A 22,973-nucleotide genomic window follows, 5' to 3' on the forward strand; every position below is an offset into this window, starting at 1 on the left:
ATGCAGTCACTGCTTTTAGTATAATAGAAATATGAGAAGTTGCCCAACAGGGATTGCATCGAGAATGCATGTGTTTGAAATGTAGAGTGAGCAAAGGAGAAGTAGATGAAAGAAAGAGGGTAGGCAAGAGTTGGATGCTGTCTACTACACTGGTTATCCCTCTGTGGTTTTTTTCTTAAAAGTCTCTGAACTGAAGAGAAATTCCCAACAGATAATTTAAATGAATTTCTTTCTGTGGCTATGAGTGTACATTAGTCTTAATACATCCTGTAAATACAGCCTGTAAATCAAGCATAAAGCAGTGAGAATAAGCACTTGCATTTTGACGAATGGCCTCAATTTCAATTAATAGGACCATTAAAGCTCAGAGGACAGGCCGACGGGTGCATTCATAGGCGCTCTGAGCAAAGAGCCCGTTCGCTCTGAAAAACATCACACGCACTTACTACACCCTTGACAGGCACACCCCATCGCATCAAGACTTCTCTCTCTTTCAGCATTAAAGGCAGACAACACGACAGCATAGTCAAGGATTACTGCAAGAGGATCCGAGCTGATGGGGCGGCTGGTATAATTGTGATAAATGACGGCCTTTCGTCAGCGTGCCACTCCGTGAAGCAAACAGCATGTTTTTCTGCTCTGAATGTGTGGGGAGGCGTCCATTCACTTCACCGCGTCAGCAAAACATAAAAACATGCAATTTACTCTGACTACAGAAGGAGAGCTGATTGACTTTAATATAGTGGAGGTTTTGCAAGAAAGAGGCAGTTATATGTCCCTAAAGCCGCTTGGCCCTGAATAATTTGGGCTGACTCCTCCTGTTTTTCCCCTATGTGTGGGTGACAGTCTGCCAATAATGCTCCTACATAATAGCCAATGAACTGTCAACACAAGGCGAGTATGAAACACTTTATTAGTCTGTAGTCTGTCCTGGAGGTGTAGCTGACAACAGCTGTAGAATAACTTCACAGTATACACATGGCATATGTCCAAGTTCCACATGGTACACATGATGTGTACGCCTCACGACCACCCAGAGGCTTCATGAGGAAACAAGGCACTTGACAGTACTGTACGTCCTCTACACCTGCTGCTCTGACCCATAATCCCAAGCCCAACATCTATGATAACCGAATGAAAGGCTCTATCCATTATTCATATGGAATTAAAAAGTTAACTCTTTGATGTACAGTGAAAAAGGGGAGATTGGAGGGTTGGACAGGCAGCTGGACAGTTTTTTTTGTTGTTTTTTTTTGTTTTTTTTTTTCTTTTTGAAAATAACAGTTACTTCAAGACAGACAAGTACAGATGGCAACAAAACATGAAGTTTTTGAAACTGTAAAGGGATTACTTACATTGGTATTCAGTCTTTGTAAACACTGTAGTAAAATAGACCTGTACTGCAGTTTGAGTTACAACAGCATAAAGATGATGTAAAATGCTTATTGCCCGTCATTATGCTCTACCAGTGCAAGGTTGTATTAATGCAAATGGTGTCTTTCATTGTTTGCATCTTGAGTTATGCACATTTTGCCGTGTTAAGATTGCTGCAGGTTGATTTTAACATCAACAACAAATGTTGAAACGTACTTGAAGGTACATTATACATCTCAGTTACTAAAGCAAAGTCACATCTGAGTGACTGATCTTCAAATCCTGCATTTAAGTCACATAAAAGATGCTGTAAGACCAGCAAACGCAGTTTGAAAGGGAGGGTCGGCCTTGAGGGCAATGAGACTGCAGGTTTTCACTCCAACAAAACAACACAGTGACTGATTCCTCTGTTCACCACACATGCGCATGTATTTGTGCGTGTTTCATATTCAAAATGTTTCTTCATTGGAGATGAAAGAGGGTCCTGAGGGTAGGCGTCGCTGTGGGCTCCAGGCTGACATGGGGGAGAGTGTGGCTTTAGGAACGAAACATTTTCTGCTAGACAAGAGAAAGTAATAAGGAATATCAGTCAGTGCTCTGTTTGGATGGAATGAAAATCCAGCACCATGATGGCACTTGAGGTTCACAACCTCAGTGCAAGGTCCCAGAGGGCCACAGGATATATCTTGGAGGTCATGGGATTAATAAAAAAGATATGATATGTGGTAAAAACATCTTAAAGCTACACTAAGCATTTATATCTTTCTAACCTTTGCATTTTTATATTGTGGAAAAACTGTATATTTTACCTCCTTGGGTATCTATATAAATCCAGGACAGGAACATAACTTAGGGTCGTGAGTAGACTTCAATTCACGGGGTCATTGGGTTAGACTCTGCATTGTAATACTGAAGCACAATGTAGAGTTTGAATTTTACTCGAAGATGGATTTGGAATCTGCGCACTGGGGTGGCAAGGGGGAAAAAATGAATCATCACTCTTCTATATTCGACTTTTGTCTGTCAAAATTTCTCTGCAGAGTGACAGAAAAAATGTGCACTGAAAGGTCAGTCTGCATTTTGGCATCTAAGGGTAGATTAGTGTTGATCTAATTTTTACCCCAAAAACAACGTGAATTTGAACTCAAATTTGTGCTCCTCACTCCTACACAGATACAGCACATGGAGTGGTATTGGGTCATTGGCAAGACATCAGAATTACAATTTAAAATGAAAAAGAAGAAATGGCTCAAACTACAAGGACAGTATCTAACAGGCAGGTGACGGCAAAGGCAGTTAAGCCGAGATTAAACAACAATGAACACTACTAGACTTCAACATACAAATCTGGAATAGTCTGTACACTCTGACAGATGCGTTCACAGTGTTGACTTTAAAAATACGGTCCCACAAATCACAGCAATGCATTTTGAGTTATTCTTAGCACAACAAAATGTGCAGATAGCCAAGCTTGCCAAATGCATTTCCACAGCTCTGCATTATACCCATCGCTGTTGTACTGAAATTCAATACAAATTATCTGCTTGGATGTGATACTGGCTTGGCTGGTCTGAATTTAGAGTTTGGGTGTGCGTACATGCATTTGTGCATGCACGCATGTTCATTGTGATTCTCTAGAGTTCGTGGGAGATGAAAGAGGGTCCTAAGGGCGCCGCTGTGGGCTCCAGGCTGACATGGGAAAGAGTGTGACTTTGGGAACGAGACAGTGTGTGATAATGAGAGGGGGGAGCTTTCCCCTGGGCCTGGCCCTCTCCCTGCTCTGAACTCTGGCTTGGCAAAGTAGAGTCTCCTGGTTCTGCTCCAGCCACAGTCTCAGCTCCTGCAGCACCACGCTCCTGCTTGTGTCTCTCCCAGGCTGAACTCAGCTTCACAGCCAGAGCCAGCAGGTTCTTCCCCAGAAACACGGTGGACACACGGGGGTCCCTATACCACAGCATGCCTGTTCCCCGTAGGGCCAGGGTAAAGATATTGATAGTGACCAAGCTGAGCCAAGGGTACAACGCCTCCTTACGGGGCCCTCTCTGTCCCGGCAGGCCGGTGGCCCCCAGCTCTGTGAGGGCCACGCAGGGAAGCAGCAGCAGGAGGGCGTAGCAGTAGAAGAAAACCAAACCCTCTGCCCAAATGGGCAGCCTCTGCTCAGTGCCTCCTGCAGTGCCCACCGTGGACCCTCCTTGGGCTTCCCACAGCCCCGCCTGCAGGTCCAGGACGTCCAGCAGGTCAACCACCACCCACAGGAGCCGGCCTCGGACTTCCTGCTTCCTGCGCTGCGGAGTCATGTGGTCAGCTCCCGTCAGGATGAGGAACAGGGAGGGCAGGCAGATGGACAGCAGCAGCGTCAGCGTCTTTCTGGCCAGCGGGTCGGGTGGCCGGCGCTCCTGTCTGTAGTTGTGGCAGACGAAGAAGAGCTTGAGCTGGAGCAGGGACAGGAACAGGAACCAGAGGGCGTTGGCAAAGCCGCGACGGGGCGACCGCGCCTCTGACACTACGCCAGCCGAGACGAAGCGCAGTGCGAGCAGGAAGCCCACATCACCTAGCAACACCGCCGCACATTGCCACACACTAGGTCCTGAAAGACCGCGAGCTCCCAGCATGCTCTGCTCCAGCAAGTAGAGGTCCACCACTGCCATCGTGCTCACCGTCACCAGGGTTGATACGCACACCTGGGGCGTGGGCACCATGCCTGAAAAAAGACACACACAGATGCACCGTGGGAAACATGTTACAGCAACAGAATTCGAACTCTGATCACATCGTCACGCACAACGCCATCTGTCCCCAGTAAAACTGACAAATTTTCAGGATAAGAAAATGTTTTGTTTTTTTTTCCAGCACGAATTCAAAACCAAATGTAAAATAGTTTGATGCTTGTTGCTATGGTTAAAGACATTAGCTGCAGCGTAAGCAGTGAGCGCCCTTCATCTTTGGCCAGAGCTACATCTACCCTGGCTGCTCAAGCTGGGAAGCCTATTAAATTGTTTTTTTTTTTTCTCTGCGGCTCTTTGAATTAAATAGTCTTCATTTTCCATAAAGGTCCTAACATTGCTTCTTTTTGATTCTGAGATTTCCTCCAAGTTGCTGTTACTTTTTTCTGTGTATTGTTCCTGCTCTTTTTCCCACTGGGCTTATTCATTATTAATTAATTGCATTCAGACGCAGCTAGGTGCCCTGTCAAAACCTTTTCTTTCCCTCTATAGTCTGTCGCGCTTGTTCCCATACTGTGCCGCAGCCTTTAATCATCCCAAATTCCCCTCTCATATCAGATGAATATTGATAACTCGCTATTTGTTTAGAGATGCGCTTGACTCGCGTCTTTGTGTACACACCGTGTGCGTCCGGGTGAGTGCATGCCAGCAATGCTAATTTGGCTGAATGAGGTTTCATGTTATTGTTACAGCTCATATCTCAGCCACAGACACCATAAACCTCAGTATTGATCTCGGTGTGAGAAATGATCATTGACTTTACAGTGTAATCGAACCGACGTCTCTTTATTGTATTTAGCTGAAAAGCACAGCACAGACCACTGGACTGTCTGTTATCTGCTCAGCACCACTCGGGGGTGTCAACCCCTCAGCTGGATCGATGGCATTATAATGTAAAATCATCACCCGCTCAGATGTGTCCTAACAGCAACAGTTGAGCGTGATCGAACGAAAGATTGTCTGCATGATTGCGGCCTCTGAGAAAAGTCTGCCAGTGAAAAATGCGTATTGATATCTTGCCGATGGAAGACACATCACTTCCCTCACTGTAAGACTAACAGGAGCTCTGCCATCTCCTCCGTGCCGTCTGAATCATTGAAGAGGGTTGAAGAACTCCGCTGGGTAAAAAAAAAAGGGGGGTTTGAGATAGTGTGTGTGTGTGTGTGTGTGTGTGGAGAAGGAGAATGAGAATAAGACTGCAAGTGAAAGATTAATAGGCCTTTTGGCTGTCTACATGCCTAATAAAGTGTTACTGCATGATAGTAATAGTTCATAAATAAGCTCAGGGGGAGAGGGGGTGAAAGTGATGGAGAAGAAAAGACTCAAATGCTGATAGAAAGTGACTTCCGCCCACTTAAATGAGGACATGGATTTTGTGGGCCAGCTTGGCCTGGATGAATCTTCATGTATTCATCACCAGGAGTATTGAAAAATCTCAGACATTAAGCGTTTCCTCTGAAACAGATGAATCAAAGAGATGAGGAAGGGAGCGATCTCGACTGATTAATCTGCTCGGAGGCATGGTGGGAGGACAGGCGTGGATCATGCCTGCATTTGTAATATCTGATTGTCTGTGAAGCCTTTTGTCTCACCGCACACAGCAACTTGATTATCCTTCGCTGGCAATTGAATGAATTCCACCAAGCTGCAGATTGAGAGGATATTGGAATTTAAATTTGTCTTTTCTTTCTTGGGGAACAACCCCCGGAGCTGCTTGGGGGGGGATGGGGAGGGGGATGGGGACGAAGAAGTTTACAGCCACTGTTGCAGCTGGCTTTCTCGAGGTCGTGTCTCTTAAATTATTCCACCTGCGCCTTAAATTTCACCCTGGAAATCTCCCCCGTCAGCCTGTGTTTGTGTTTTGACTCCCTGTCAGCGCTGTGTAATTTATTCTGTTCTGAGTGAGGGACCGGGATGACAGCCCGCATGTCCACTCAGCTCATCAATAATGACCAAATTCATCATTCTGCTGCCTCGGAAATGACACTGCTGTTGACAAGGTGAGGCTACCTATTTCACTGTAAGCATGAGTAATGGCATTTAATAGTGTGCTGGTGAGAGATTTGTATAGAGTCCATTTAACACTGAAAATCATTTTTTTCTTGCAAAAAAAATTAAAAAAGAAGTCTCCATCTCTTCTCTTTCCCGTATTTGACATGAGTGCTCCCCATGTGAACTATTGTCTCAGTTATCATCCTAAAAGCACTTTAATTTTGTGCAACACACGCTGACAGAGATAAAGCAAGGGGTGGGGTTGCTACTTGCGTTTGTTTTCTATTAATATTGGGTGATTCCCAAGTGGACAGAAATCCATGCAGAGCAAAGATTGATTTGTCTACACCTTCAGTTAATCTCCATAAACACCCGCCATAGAGCTTCAAATTGCATCAAACACACAAATCCCTCACAACTTTTCCCAGGTGCAACAGGAGCACCAAGGGCATCAGGACATCATCTGAAGCCATTGTGTGCAAACTAATTAATTAATAGAGTCTGGGGTGTGCAATCTGTGCAAATGCAGACTAAATCCTCTCTGCAGACACAAAGCCACAGGACTAAAACATCTGTTGATTTATCAGGTAACCGCTCAGGAGTTGCCCGATGGGCTTGTTGTTTCAATTTTTTTCCACAGTTATTGCTTTTTTTTTTTTTTCTTCCTTGAAATGTGCTTATCATTAACTGCTCAGCCTGCAGTGCTGTCGTGAGACATCCTTTGGTAATTTAACTATCTCTATTAAAGCCGCTCCTCTGCAACACCTGTTTCATAACTGCCCTATTAACAGCAGGTATCGTGGATTTCTCCCTGCATGGCTGCTAGTAAAGTGAAGCTTTAGTTACCCAAACCATTCGTCTTGCACTTGGGCTCGATCTTCTCGGCTTGATTAAAAGCAAGTATTGTGGGGGGTTTTCTCTCTCCTCCAAGCAGAAGTCGGCGCCCAATAAAGTGTCTTTTATAGTCGTTGATGAGCCGATAAAAGTCTCACAGTCCGGGTGTTTGTGTACAGTCAGGCTCCGGAGGAAGGCTCATGGAGAGGCGGAGAGAGGGCAAAGTCATCGCTGCTGCCACAACCGAGCACACTTTGTAGGAGAGAAGAGGGGAAAAAAAAAAAAAACCGGCTCGTACTTATCAAGATTTCCTCCTCCGTGCAGATCGGGCATGGCAGATGTCTCCGTCCCTCCGATCACTCCGTGGTTGTTGCAGAAAAGGCTCGATCTGGATGTGAATCTGTCGCCTCCTGCGGTGCTGCTGTCGGTTTATCTTATGCCACGGCAGCGAGCCGAGCTGCTGCTGCTGCTGCTGCTGCTGCTGCTGAAGCTGAAGCTGCTGCTGCTCGGTCGGTCTCCGGCTGTGCGGAGCAGCCGAGAAGTCGGTCAGAAGTGGAGCATCAGCGGCGACGCGTCAAAGTGGGAGACCGCAGACCGAGCGATCCGTCCGGGAAGATGGCTCAGGAGGAAGAGAGGCAGCGAGGGGGAGAAACTCAGTCACGCTGTCCGAGTTTGGTCGTGGTGTTAATTTGTAAGCAGGTTACGTGCTCCAGCCCCAGACCTCCCACCCTCCTCAGCCTCCCCCCGCTCTCTCTCTCTCTCTCTCTCTCTCTCTCTCTCTCTCTNCTCTCTCTCTCTCTCTCTCTCTCTCTCTCTCTCTCTCTCTCTCTCCACCATCAGCTGTGGAAGTTTATCCATGAATATTTCAGAGCACTCAGTTACAGTACATTCATCGGTGGTGGTAATAATGATGATGCCACTTGCACAAGAAGAGTTGCTTTGTTCGGGAGCAGCCAGACACCTTATTTAGCCCTCTCTGCTTGACATAAGAGCGGAGGAAGTGGAGCGAAAGATGCTTGTAGCCTGTAGACACATTTAGAGCTCTGAAGGCAGATGTTACAAGTTTAATTAGTCCTCCTTCTGTCTACTTACTGTCTTAGTCACACAAGGAAATCATTGCTCTGTTGTAGATTAACTCATTACAGCAGGCTTAGTGCATGCTTAAACAGAAGGATTGGGAATTTTCTGAGGCAGATTTGGTCGGAAATAAATCTTTTGGAGGCAGGTTTTTTTTTTTTTTTTTAATTTTTAAAGAGGGATGGTTGGTTTTCTTGTTCAAGAATTCAATTTTGGGTTCTTTGTCAGCCACAGATGGAGTTTGAATGAATTTCACCTTGTCCTCAAGGTTCTGCTCCTTCAAGTGAATCTGAAGGCACCTCAGTCTGCACCCTGAGCAAAGGCTCAGGTCCTCAGCTCCCTCGTTTCTGTGGCTCTCAGTGTGCTGGGTTCATTTTAGAGTGAGAGGTTTAATCAGACTGGTGAGAAAGGGGATGGAGAGTCATCTTTCTTGTCAGATTCAGCTCTGCGCTCCGCTGGCTTCCAAGAGAAGAGAGATTTTCCATTTTCCCTACTTCAGCGTGGCTTCTTTGTGTGTGTGTGAGTGTGTGTGTGTGTGTGTGAGTGTGTTCTTCTTCAGCCTTCTTGTTCTTCTTTCCACTGTCTCTCTGTCACCCCTCTCCTCATGTTTATCCTCTCCATCCAGCTTCCCTCCCCTCCTTTTCTTTTCTGTCTTTTTTTTTTGTTGTTCCCTGTGGGTGTGGTTGAAGGTCACTGTGCACACTCACTGGCTCACTTTCACAGAGGAAAGAAGGGGCGAGCGAGGCAGGAAAGAAAGGATGAGGGGAACAGTGAGAATAGCAGAGGAGGGCGAGGGGCAGCCAGGCAGGCAGGCTGTCCACAGTACTGTGCACTCATCACTTTTTTGCTTCGGACATGATTGGGGAAGTTTGGAAGGACACACTGGGTTACAAACTGTCCAAGAATGCTGAAGGCGTCAACAGCTTCTCCTCAGACCCGAGGCTGACCTCCACACACATGGAAAACATGGAGCACTCAGTGCCATCACCCTCCTGCCCTCGGCTCCGACTCAGTGTCATCTCACAGTATGAGCCATGAATTACAGGAGTAGTCCACCACTTAGCCTTGTACTTCTAGAACCAAAATTGACTCAGCATCACCTGAAATATTGTCTGTTTCACTCCACATGTTCGTCTTTCTTGCCTAAATCTGCCACCTACATTACCCATAATTCAACTTGATTGCCAGCAGTTGTTCTGCTGGTAGCAGCTAATGAAGCCTGGAGCTGTTGGCCTCCAGCAGAGATGAGGGAGCGAGCTACAGATGTTTGATTAAACTCACTTGTCTCCAACTCCACTCCTCCAGATTTTTTCCATTTCAGCAACATTAATTAGAGCAAATGCTTTAATTAATGGTCTTATTATTTTACTGACTCTGCCTTTTCAATGCTTTTTACTGCCATTGTTATCCAAGTTTCTTATTTGTGGGCCTACATTTTTTATTTTCTTGCTCGGCTACATTATACATGAAACCTCCATACCTCAATGTACACTGAGTTGAAATAAAAGTTAAATGAGAACTCAGCCACAGCTGTGACCCAAACAACATTGCCTTTTGTAGCAATTTATCATATTTTACATAGTTCTGTAGGGAGCCGCACTGTGTTTTTTACAGTGATCTTTTGAACAATGTACTGTTATTTTAGAGTTTCCCTCGTTTGTTGAATTATTGAAAATATTGAGTAACACCACAGGAAAAAAGTATTAATTTACATGTGAAAAAAACTAAGCTAGCACTGTAAATAATATCCACATCAAATTCTTTATTTTTATAAATGGTGTTTTGTCCTTTTACATCATTTACAACTTTACTGTATTTAAATCAGCAAAACTATAATTATTTTTGCCGATATTTGCTGTTATTTGATTGAAAAAAATCTGGATATTGAGGACTGAATCAGCAAATAATTTAAACTGTTGTTTTCAAGCTCACAATTTGTTCTTTTACAATTTGTGACCATAAAACTAGTTTTGTGTTTAAATCAGCTAAGAATACAGTTTTACAGATATTTGCAGTCATTTTACAGTTTTGTATATTAGATTAGATTAGATAGAACTTTATTGATCCTTTGGTAGGGTACCTCTGGGAAATTGTTGGTATTGCACTGTTTTAACATACTAAAACAAATTTACACTGCACAAGAAGTTTTTTTTGCTGTAGTTTTTTTCAAACACCTGTAAAGTTCCTCTTAAAATAACATCTGTACGGTTCAAAATTGCCTAATGTCTCTTTGAAAGCTCCCCAAACACAACAACAGCTGCGTGAAGACATCATTATCAGTTGCTGTTTTTGTCTGACTTTATTTCAGCCTCCGTCTCTCTTGTTTTGAGTGTCTCTCCTCCACATGTCAGCGTATCTTGTGATTTTTCAGCCATCTCTAGCGTGGAGTCACAGCTGCCTGCAGTTCAGGCTCCCGTGTTTCTGCTGCAGCCTCCACACGTGATTAATCATGTGAAGTGGCAAAAAGCACAACACTGTCAAGACTGTGAGGGGGACCTAATGGAGTTGAAAATGGGATGTTTTGTCGTGATGCAATCCATTTTGTTCCACCGCCGCCTGTTTGCTTGCTTTCACCGTGCCCTCAAACAGCAAATTCTTCTTCTTGTGCCAGGTACAAAAAGTAAAGGCTGTGTCTATTTTAAGAAAAGATCCAGACAGTTAAAAACACAACTGAGAACTTTTGGCTTGTTGGTTGTTATGAAGATGAGTGCCTGAATGTGGTTCACTCCGTCAGTCCTGCGTTCATGCTCGTTTGAGCAGCGCTCCCCTGCTCTTTTATGCAGGCCTGAATATTGGCCTCAGCACAGTTCACTGGAGACTGGGGGCGAAAATCGTTTTCATTTTCCACTTTTAAGACTAATCCACTGATTCTACTGTGGAAAATCAAGTAAAATGCACGTCCAGCGTGAACTCAATTTATTTTGAGCTATTTGCAGTCTGTTAGACCTAAACTGACCTGCTGTTCAGCCTCTCACTCTCAGTTACCCCTCTGCTGCTGAGGGGTTCGGCATGAAACCTAATCAGCTGTACGACGCTACATTGGGGCTGAATGTGATAAAATGCCAACACCGGAGCAGATTAAATGAACAAGTTAATGAAGGTAATGAATGAGAGTGTTTCACACTCAAGAGTTTAATTAACCTCACCTCCCACCAGCCTCTCTCCACTGTAGCACCTTTTGTCACCGTATCTCAGACCTCCTCCGTGCCGCCTGCGCGGGGCAATTTATCCAGTGGCCTTGTGTGCCAGGGGCAATTAATCGTGCCTCCTGCCCCAAGGCCTTATCCTGAGTCTGTTTCCTTTATCTCCATGTTTGTCACGCTTCCATAAGCACAACACTTCTCTTGACCTACTCTCCCTCTCTGTCTCATCTTCCTCCATCTCCTCCTCTCCCTTTATCTCTCCCTCTTCCTCATTTGTTTTTTCTTCTTGTTCTCTCAGAAACACCTGCGACCACACACAGCGAGCACTTCCTCACTGTCAGCGGTCTGTGGCAGCTTAATATGCACACATATCCACTCTTCAACTGATATTCTTGTCATATTGAAATGAAGCCAAAGTATTCATACATAAACATACCCCCACTCTCACCCATATTTATGAGGACCTCCCACGGCCTTTATGTCTCTCCTCTCGTGGCGTTCACCTCTGTCAAACAAACCCTCTCTCATTGTTAAAATATTGACCGAGATCCCTGGCAACATCCTGACAACTTTAATACACATCAGCTGTCTCTCCCTTTCCCATTCCCATCTCGCCTCTCCTCCCATCAAGTTCCCTCCTCTGCTCACACTCCATCCTGCCACACCAGTGCTACATCTTGTTAAAAAGAGTTAGTGAAGCTGAAAGGCCAATCACATTAGCACGAAGGCGGTGTCAAAAAACCACTGCAGAGAATATGGTGGAAGGGTCAAATCAAATGGACACTTCTCAGATTTTAATTGCAGACGCCTAATTGCTCACATAATTATGAGTAATAAGACTCGGCCGCGCTGATCTCCAATGGATCACATTGCAATTACTCACCGCTGTCGCCGCTGGATTTGATGGCAAGAAATATCTTCATAGATTAGCGTTTAATCCCGGTGCCCAGGATCTCAGAGGGTCTTTGAAGATGCGCGGCTGAATGTCCTCATCCACAGCCGGAGGGGAAGGCCCTGCCTTGGGTGATGGGCTGCAGCCATTTTATACTGGAGGGCTGGAATCAGTCATGGTGGAAGAGCGAGGATTTATCCAGCAGCTCGAACTCGAGGATGATTAGATGCTCAGATGCATTGAGTGGGGTTAGCGATTTGGCCAGGGCATGAATGTTACTGTTCAAGCTCTCTCTCACTGATAAATGTCATGGAAAGTTGGAGGAGCCAACCTTGAACCTTGCTTTCATGGCATGCCAGCTCTCTGCCACATTTTAAGGAGTCGATTGCAATTACCAACTTGGTTCAATCGGAGTAATTTCTGCAGTTAAGCTATTACATAGCTTGAGGCCAAAATAAAACTTCATCTTCAGAGTTGGAGACGCCTGGACTTTTGTGGAACAGCTTAATTAAATTATGATTACCTGTCTCTGGTGCATACTTAATTGTGTACGAGGCTCAAGGCGAGCTGTCTGTTGTCCCAAGTGCATCATGCTTCATTTCTTCAGGACAATCTTTGTTATATTTAGCCGTTTTTAGTTGTGAAGGACTGTCTGGCCACTACAGGCCGTGTGAAGTCTTTGCCTCTGTCTATCTTTAGCACAGTCCCTTCTCTCCCTGCATAATGTCTCGCTGTCCGTGCTTAAGCACATTTTAGAAGCATCAGGCATTATCTCTTGCTGGTCAGGGAGGCCTTTTCATGGCTTTGTGTGGCATGAAAGGGCCGTCTGAGTCGGTGGGAGAGATCATTATCCGACATGGGCTGAACAGAAGGAAGGGAACGGGAGCCGAATGTATGAGGCAGAGCCCGAGGGCTTGCTTTGACTCACACCCAACATCACAGCCTTTATATTAATCCATATTTAATTAGACTTTCCTTTAGTGCACTCTCCCTGCTTGTTTACCCTTGCTATGTTGTTTTATGGGAGGCGGAGGGAGGGAAGGGCACGGGGAGAAGGTACTGAGGTTGACATGGGATTACTATTAATAAGTACGGAGGGGAGGGAAGGTAGAGCCTAGTGAGGGCTCCAGGGATCTAGCCGTGTTTCAATTCATTAGCAGAATATTGTAATTCAGATAGCGCCCATCAGCTCAAACAATAACCTGCCTTGATTTCGTGTGATGTGTTGAAATTTCAATCAGTTTCTTGTTATTGTTTTAGCAAATGCAGAGAAACGCCACTGAGTAATGAGTAACATTTTCGACACTGATGAAATGACGGTGATGTGTAGATTGAGCGGCTCATTAGCATTCATCAGGTGCTTTTGAAGCCTTTAGTGGAGATGATGTTCAGAGAACTTTCTGCTCCGTTAAGTTCACATAAATGTCTTCCCCATCCTGTCATTGGAGAACGTCTCAGGATGACTGACTTTTCATCAGATCCATTATTAAAATCTGCTCTGCTCAGTGTGCTCTGTCATGGAGCAATAGAAACTCGCAAGTCCATTAAACTGTGTATAAAAACCCTTTTTTTCTTCCCTCATTTATAAAATGAACATTTCAATCAGTGGTGTTGCCTTTGGGAAGGATGACGGGTGAAGGTCAGTCTAAATTTCAGCAGTAATAATTAGATCCTTTATTAGTCTTTGCAACTGAATTCAGCTCTGAAGAGGAATGCTGCAAAGGAGAAGCGTTGGCCGGGTGTTGACTTAATGTCACCCATCCATTTTGCTTTCGCTCTGGTTGGCCTCGCAGGAGCTGGAAAATGGGAGCTCATTCATCACTGGGTTTCTCTGGCTCTGGGCACCAACATGCATTCAGTCACAACTCGAGTGACAGACACACACAAACACTCCGTCTGGAACAACAGAAGACTGCGCACACACACACACACACGCATCTGAATATAACTAGTATGGAGTGTAAAAATGTTTCCACACCGTACTATTATAGCACGTAAGCACGCACAGCACATCACATGGCTGCTTCTTTTGTGCGTGTGAATATAGTCAGACCTGTGAAGCTTTATGATTGATTGACTGACAGCAGCCCAGGCATCTGTATTCTGGCAGCACACTGTGACATGAGTGATGTTCAGCGGAATGTTTTGCGAGTGCCGAGTCCTCATACATTTTAAAGCGATTCTCACCATTTCTCCATGTTTATTTACCTCTCCCCCCTCCTGTCCCCGTCCCCGTCCCCGTCCCTGTCCCTATCCAGAAAGGAATTCCTATTGGGCAGTTCTGCAAGGACTTCAATGAGAAAACCAAGGAGCTGAAGGAGGGCATACCACTTCCCATCAAGATCCATGTGAAGGTGCGTCTGTGCGTCTGTGCAGCTCATCATGGGTCTCCCTAACCCGTCGCTGACCCATTACACTTAGCAGCCTTCCCTCCCACGATTGTGGTTAATTCCACTAGCCGCATAACATTACCAGCACTTCCATTATTCATATTCTACCACTGAAGTAAGCCTTTCCATTTGCATTCATTAATGAAGCAATACCCAGGGGAACTTGGAGTCGAGAAGCATTAAGTGCATGCAAGAGATGTGAATTGCCCAGAAAAGAGGTGTCATGAGCTTGTAGTTTTTATTCTACGCAACCACACATTGTGGGACTCGTCATGCCTCCCACCCACCTTTGTGTGTTGTTTCAAATCAGGAGTTGTGTCCTTTCAGCTGCATAAATGTGTGTTGTAATGAGGTTTGTGTTGTAAGGAGGGGAAGTCTAATCCTTTTAAAAGGCGTGAATTTATTTTGACATGCAATATCCAGCAAGAGCTCTGTCATCACATCTGAGGCCAAGCTGGTGCCCATCAGCGCCATCTGCTGGTGGTTTGAAGTGTTGCGCTTGTTCCTGTTCTCGCTGCACTGTGCGTACTCTGTGTGTAATGTTAATGTGTGCATGCAGCATGATTCAGCCTCTGAGACAAATATTTCTCAGCTGGCTTTCACCACTTCAGTAGTTCTGAGTACATCTCACAGTGCCTTTCATCTTACTTTAAAGGAACAGATTGACTTTTCGGACAACCCACTTTTTCACTGTCTTGCAGAGAGTTAGATGAGAAGATCGATACCACTCCTATGTCTGTGTTAAGTTAAGAGTTAGAGCTGAAAGGCAATTAGCTCAGCATAGAGACTGGAAGCAGGGGGCACCAGCTCGTCTAGATCTGTCCAAAGTTATAAAAGTCCGACTGCCAGCACCTCGCTAATTATGTATCTATCATATTTTTTTAATCCACACAAAAACATCGAGCAAAAGCCTCTAAGAGCCATGCCAGCAGCACTTTCTCCTAAACGGTAACATGCTGATGTTTATCACAAGTTACAGCTGAAGCTGATGACTCGGAGGTAAACAGCTCATCTCATATCTGATGTTTCTGCTGCAGAAGAAAAGCTGACGGAGGAATCTGACTTCAAATATCTTTGTGTAACAATCGATTCTAATTTTACATTTAAAGGTCCCATACGGTGAAAATCCATTTTTATTGTGTTTTGTATATTTTATAGACTTGAAGGTGTAAAATAAAAGCTGTGAAAATATGAAGATTCTTACTATTGCCATTGCTCCAGCCATCCCCCATGCACCCCACCTCCTCCCTTGACTACATGGCCTCACAGCTTCAGTTTAGAAACTAAGGAATCACTAGATGGTCTAAAAATTTGCATGATCTTGTTCCCTCACTGCAGCTGCTTTCAGGTGAGTCATTCAAGAAGAGCAGCTGCAGTCTGCAGTCCCCCAGGTGTGTTGACTTTAGCTACTTCTGCTAACTGTAAAATGTATGAGCCACGAGCAAATTGCACCAAATGTTGTGCTGTTGGCTGCAGTAATGAACAAAGGAGTCTTAATGCACTCCTAGCATCTGATGAAATGAAGAGCCATTGGATTACTTTTGTTTTTTAATTCAATGTTACCACCGCAATAGGAAAATCTGTAACGTCAGCACGTTGGCCAGTGTGGCTAGTGGCTACCATTAGGTCTGATTATATGTCCACAGCTCTTTGGAAACTGTTGCGCTGAGGGACACTCAGAGAAATAAATTCTCCGTTATTTCTCATCATGTCGTTGATTCAGAATCTGTAATATTGGGCACTTAGATCAGGTAGAGTAAGCATTTATAACCAATAAACGACAACTGGCTGTGTTCCTGTGTTTTTACCTGTTGTACTTCAGTGCAACCTGAATTCAGCTGGTGTTTACATCTGTTCATTTTTCTCCTGCTCTCTGTGTTCACATATTTGAATTCAGCTGCAATTGCATATAAAATAGTCACTCAGAAAATAAGAGGCGATTAAAAAGTCCTGTTCTCACAATGTCATTTATGTCTGTGTCAGCTGAAGTGTGGTTATCTGCTCTGCGCTGTCAATCACAGATGCAAAAAGTGTCTTCTTGGGGGGCGTGAACAGCAGCTGCTCAGTTCGTTCCTAGCAGGGCTAAAACCAGGAGTTTGGTAAAATGAATCATCTTTGCAGTACTTTGAGCTGAGAAGTTCAAAGACAGACTCTGGGGACATGTGAGATTTTTATTAACTTGCTAAAGAAGGGAACAATATGGGACCTTTGAAAAGTAATGGAAAACAGTAACAAATGTAGCAAAGTTCAACTTATGAAACGTCCCCTGTATCAGATACTGTCTACCTACAAAGGCAGCAACACTGTATTTCAGGGCCATGATCATGTCCCACCTGTCAGAGTGTTTAACAAGCTGGGAACAAGCTTCGTGTACAACACTTAAACCTGTACAGTCAGTATATAGCATGAGGCTTTTAAGCTGCTTGGGAGGAAGCCAAACACCCATCACCACAGTTACTGCCTAAGAAATCATAACTTACTGAGCTGGCACAGTCTTATTTTACAGATGGTTGTCTTTTCTATAAGATTCCACATGGTTTGACTCCTCCCTCGCTTGATGCTTTAATAAAGCAGAGAACAGCGGATGACGTACACACTTCGTCTGTGGCAAGAGGTGATTGCGTAATACCTGACTGCTGGTGGACACTCAGCTTTTTCACTGAGAGCAGCTCACACATTGAACAGTCTGCCAACACTGATCAGGGACTGTGACACATGTCCTGCATTTAAAATTAATTTTAATTCTTGAGTAAACAACAATCAAACGTGTGACAACAATCTTCAACCTAAAATAATCAAAGCTTCCTTTGTTATTGTATGTGTTGTTGTCCTTGTTTTCCTTAGGTGTTATTATGTTGTGTGTTGTTACAATGACTGCTGTCCCTGCTTAATGTAATTTATGTGTCCCTTGTGTTCATCATCACATCTGCTGAGGGACTGCAATTTAAAGTTAGCCAGTTAGATAAACTGGTAGAATTACAGAAATGTCCATTAATGTGCGCTGTCCCTGTAGTCCTTAACTGCATAAATGAGAACACCATTGATTCTGCAGGTGTTTGAAACCAAATATTGCACAAATTAAAGCCTTGATCAGATAGCGGTGCCAGAGGAAAAGTCAAGAGATCACCCCAGGTTTTACAATTCATCCTGACAGAGGCATGAATGTGGGTATCAAATGTCATGGAAATCCTTCCAATAATTGTCTAGACATTTCAGCAGGAACAAAGCACTCAACCAACGGAGCGACTGACAAACTGACCTTGTCATTTATAGATTTTTTTAATGGCTAAATCCTCAAGTTTTGGTTTACAAAGAGTTCTGTGCTGAAACAGTGGTAGTCCAGTAACCACTCAGTGTCCAGTCATTACAGAAGTTGCCAGGCAACAATTTATGTTTATGTATGGCTTAAGAACACAACATACAGCTTGGTAATTAATGAGTTTTTGAGGTTCAGGCAGATTTTTTTCTTTTTTTTTTTTTTGGACAGGCTCAAGCTAGCTGCTTCTCTGTGTTTCCAGTCTTTATGCTAAGCTAAGCTAATCCCCTTTCATCTCAATAGCTATTGGGGTTACTGCTCCTATAAATGTTCTTCTCACGTCTCCTTCTTTCTCTGACTTTGTGTTTTTCACTGCCTCGTTTTGCTTGTAAGAAAAATCCTGCCGCAGTAGATGTTTGCATTCCATTTTATAGAAGGGAGGAGAAAACAACATCAAGTTATTGGACCTTTATAAGCAATAGCTTCTCCGTAGATAGAGAAAATTCTGTTCCCTTCTGTCGAAAGGTCAGTACTGTTAGATAACACGACTCTGATGACAAATCACCTCCTCTGTGGTATCTTCTCAGCTCAGCCTACACTTTATATTGTCTGCTGTTTTGTTTTTTTTTTTCTTTTTTTTTATGTGACAGATAACAGATGATCCAAAGTAAACTTACCTCTGATGATTTATTGATTGGATTGAATGTCAGATTTTACTTAATAAAGGTCCCCAGCCACAAAATGAATCAGAATTACAAGCAAGGGGTCAGAATAATCAGTGAGGCTGAAGAGAATATTTTTATTTTGGTCCCAAGGGGAGTAAATGAGGCTTGGGAGCAGAAGTACAGCAGCATTTAGACAAACAATTGAAACACCTTGTGCAGACGGTTTAGGTTGGTTCAAAGTTAAATAATGTTTTTAAGGGTTTATGTGTTATTTCAAGCTGCGGTGGCCAGTATTTTATACTAACAGTCAATCAAATGATTATGTGTATTGCAAAAGCGTCTGTTAGAAGCGATAAATCAACACAGAATTACCCCCTGACTCTGCAGTTCCTCTCAGCGCATTGTTTTGGTTTGTATTCTGCAGCTTTCCTCTACTGATTCAGGCTCATCCGTGTTATTTTCTGCCACAGTTGGCAGCCGTTCAGTAAAAAAGCTCAGATAAACCCCCCTGAACTCTACCTGCTCAGCTCCAAACCGTAGACTGTATCGGCTGGACAGATACCCCTTTTCCACCAAGCTGGTTCCAGTGCTAGTTCGGAGCCAGAGCTGACTTAGCACCAGTTCTTTGTGTTTCCACCACCTAAGCACCAGCTCCAGGTTCTCAAAACTGGTGCTTCACAAGCACCAACTCTTTGCTGGACCAGAGCTAAGAACCGAGTACGTCGGGGCTGGGGGCGGGGTTATCATGACCAACGAGACCAATGGAAACACAGAATGGGACATACAAGCGGTGATTTGTGACGTTTTTTGCTAATTTTTGGTTGCACACCGGTCTGAGCACCGCAGCCAAAAAAAAAGTTAGTATGGAAACCTGTGTGGACTTCCGTATGGCGTTGTTCGGTAAATGGCTACGTATGCAGTGATGTATGGCGTGGCTCTAACTTGGCTCCTTGCCAATGGAAAAGCAAACAGGTTCCTAGGAGGTACAAAATTTGAACCAACTAAGCACTGGCACTAGCACCAGCAATGAACTAGCACCTGGTTCTTTTTGGTGGAAAGGGGTAATAGTGAAGCATTTAGCAGCTAAAGAGCCACATACAAGGTGTGTCAGAAAAGTTTCAGGACTGGTATCACAAAAGATATATTTCAAATCCAAACTACAAGTTTCCCCCTTCGAAGTAATCTCCCTGGAGTCTAACACACTTGCCCAGCCTTCTCTGCCACGCCGCCATGCACTCCTGGAAGGATTCTTCCAGGATCCTCCGCAGCTCCATCATCACAGCCATCTTGTGGTCGGCCACGTCTTCAAAACAGGGCTCCTTGATGACCCCCCTTGAGCTTGGGGCAGAGGAAAAAGTCCCATGGAGCCAGGTCAGGTGAGTAGGGAGGTTGCTCCAGCACGGCGATGTTCTTCTCAGCCAGGAACTGACGGATGCTCAGGGCATTGTGAGCAGGTGCGTTGTCATGGTGAAGCAGCCACGACTTGTCCTGCCACAACTCTCAACTCTTCTCGCACACTGAACGAAGCAAACGCCGCAGGATCTCTTTGTAATAGTGCTGGTTGATCGTCTGAAGGGGAAAACTTGTAGTTTGTAGTTTGGATTTGAAATATATCTTTTGTGACACCAGTCCTGAAACTTTTCTGACACACCTTGCATTCTCCTGAGAAGTGGGTGGAGACCAAAACCATAGTTTAGAAAAAACCCCAAAAAACAAAAAACACTTTAACTTTTGGGCTTAAATTTATCAGGTGGCCAGAAACATAACTCAAAATCAATAATAATATTGCTTTGTATCTACTGGATGTGTAAAAAAGCCACTGTTTGCTTACAGATTTAATTATGTGTTGATATGTCAGTGTTGTTGCATTACATCCAAGTACCAATATGTCATTATATGCATTTTTAAATTATACTCTCATTAATGCACAGAAGAGTAGCGCATAATCAGTAACAAAAAAAATTAAAATATTTCCTTTTTTTTTGGTGCAGCAACTGACATAACTAATCACCCTGAATAGCATCTGACAGTGATGAAAGAAAAAACAAGTTTACTGATCCAAGGGGTAGGATTACAACTGGGAATTAATTTTCACAAAAAACTGAAGACACACAGCTTCCAGACCCTGAGGAAGACCAGTTGATATTAGTTTATTTTTGTTTTTTTAGTGCAATAATAAGGGCTTTTTAAGCTCTTCGCAGCTTACAGAAATAATCTGCCTCAAATAGTTGAAGCCCCAGATGTCTCCCAGTGTTGTGAAAAGTCAGTCTGAGTGATGTTTTTACTTTAGTTTTAAATTAGCTGAAGTTGTGTTGAGAGTTTCCGCTGAAGTCAGCAATTCAGGAAAACCAAATGACTCATGTCTGTGTCTGAAAATCATCCTCTAATTTCAATTATTATTCAGGGTCAGATGCTGAGAAAGTGAGCCCATTGAATGATGACAGTGTGGTGGCAGCTTCAAAGTTGGCTTTAAACCATCAAGTTGGAAGTTAAAGTTGTGAACTGATTGTTCAGCAATGCTGTGTGGTGGATTTCAGACAAAAATGGACAAGTTATAAAGTGTAAATGCAGTGATACTTTCAAATATGCTTTTAGTGATGTTAGAAATCGCGTTGCCATGGGAACCTGTTTTAACTTGGTGATGCAGAAATCGCATAAATATGTTTTTATGTTTTGTCCTGATTTTCTGTCAAGTCCATTTATGTTGTTGATACTGCGGCTGATAGAAAACAGATTAGAAAATTGATTGGTTTATTAGTATTTATTACAGAGAATATTCAGTCAGTAACATTAATTTCACTTTGATTTGGCCAAAAATTAAAGCGATATACTGCATTATGGTGCAGTGTCAGACCTAAATGCACTTCAGTACAATAATAATATTGAGTTTGAATATATGTAGTTTAAAGTTTAACAGCTTTAATGTGCAGCTGCCATATTAAAAATAAGTGACTGTGTTGATTGGTAAAATAAATATATTATGCATGTTTCAGTTTTCTACCAGCATTAGTGTCTGGCATCACTTGCAGTAGCAGCACTTTCTACCATCATATGTTTTTATATTCCTTGTTGTTCTCAATTCTCCACCTTCATGATACCTACTATCTCTGACTAAGGCTTTAGTTTTTGTTGAGCCGACTTACACAAGGAAAGCCTGACTTTGTCAAACTTGCTTTGTAGTGCAGCTATGATGATCCTCCATCCAGCCTCTGCAAAACACTAGACAGAGACACTTAGACTTGAGGCGCAACTAGCACCTGATTTGCATATATTTTGAATATGAAATAACTTGTGTCCTCAATTACTGTGAGACTTACATTAATACAATTTAATATATTTGATGTAAATGTCATGGTGAGGCCACAATATGAAATCTTCTTTATTCAACTACATATAATCAAAATAAACAGCACAGTCAAAATCAATGCACATAACAGATAGTATTTTGGCAAACTCATCAAAAAACTTGATAGTTGCAACTGTTGTCCAATGGGAGGATTTTAACTGAAGGGTAACATATTTAAGAGTCAAACTTTCCGTAAGATGTCTTTCCGTGTTGGAGGCTGTCATTGAAGGGTCGTTCAATACATGTGGCATGTATGTTTTGGGGGAAAAAATCTGGTAAAACCTTCTACCGAAAGTTAGAAAATTTAACACCAAGGTCCTGTTTTCAAAAATTCATAACTCAAAAAGCATTTGGAGCAAAACTGCACGATTTTGCAAGATTCCATGGTTTAGGTAGAAGTTTTGCTGGATTTATTTCAAGAAATGCCAAGAAAATCCATGACCTCAACTAGGAATCCCTTGGTGGGTTGGCATGGAATGACCCTGAACAAAATGGCAATTCCTCCTCTTTTTTATGCAATCTTGCTTCACTCATTAAAGGAGGGAATCTTAAAATGAGAAATATTAATAATATATAAACAACATAATACATTGATTAGAAGCTATCCCACCTCTCTGTTAAGCTGTTGAAAAAGACAAGACAACACTGTAAAATGCTTGTTAGGTTTTTAATAATATTTGAATTATCAAATATAACAAATACTGCTAATGCAGAAAAAGCAAGACCACACAGTACATAAAATCATGTACTAATAAAAGTTTAATAATAGTTCCAGAATAACAAAGCGCTTACAATGCAGTGAAACCAATACCACAGTGTAAAAAACTTAATTACTAATTTACATATAAATAATATTTAAAATATTAAACATTTAAGTACTAATTATGATGAGAAACCAACACCGTAAAATATTTGATTAGTAATTAAGGTGCAATAATGCAACAGTTATAATCTAAGTGTAAAGCTGAAGGGTTGTCTGAGTGTACAGTATAAACTTATGTTTTCACCTCTGGAAGGTTCTCAATCTTTTGACGAACTCAGGAACTAAACTTATAGTTTGACGTTTGGAACCTGAGATTAGTTTAAGTTGCTGGTGACGTATGAACAAAGCAAGAGACATAAAGAAGAAGAGACAGACAGAGTTACACATACATACAGAGTATATCATCTTTTGGCAAATGTAGCAAAAAAACATACAAATTCCAACTGCCTGTAATAGTAGAACTCCCACATAAGAAAAATAATACAGGTAATGTCACTGCTGAGTTGCTACAGCAGAGT

The 22,973-nt window shown here is 43.0% G+C and overlaps 2 protein-coding genes across 2 annotated transcripts in view; one reads left to right on the plus strand and one right to left on the minus strand.

The window, feature by feature from the left end:
- The window catches only part of mrpl11 (mitochondrial ribosomal protein L11), a 50,396-nt gene that overhangs the window by 20,058 nt on the left and 7,365 nt on the right, over positions 1-22,973 (plus strand). The window contains exon 3 of the mRNA XM_008303886.1: positions 14,294-14,389. Coding sequence (XP_008302108.1) covers positions 14,294-14,389 — 96 coding nt within the window. The remainder of the gene's footprint in view (positions 1-14,293; positions 14,390-22,973) is intronic.
- tmem265 (transmembrane protein 265) lies at positions 3,009-4,073 on the minus strand. Its single transcript, XM_008303876.1, has one exon. It carries the CDS (start codon positions 4,071-4,073, stop codon positions 3,009-3,011), a length of 1,065 nt encoding a protein of 354 aa, XP_008302098.1.

This window comes from Stegastes partitus, unplaced genomic scaffold, assembly GCF_000690725.1.
Source record: "Stegastes partitus isolate 25-593 unplaced genomic scaffold, Stegastes_partitus-1.0.2 Scaffold39, whole genome shotgun sequence".
Lineage (NCBI taxonomy): Eukaryota > Metazoa > Chordata > Actinopteri > Pomacentridae > Stegastes > Stegastes partitus.

Coding starts and splice junctions, on each gene's coding strand:
- tmem265 (XM_008303876.1), bottom strand. CDS start 4,073: ATGGTGCCCACGCCCCAGGTGTGCGTATCAACCCTGGTGACGGTGAGC.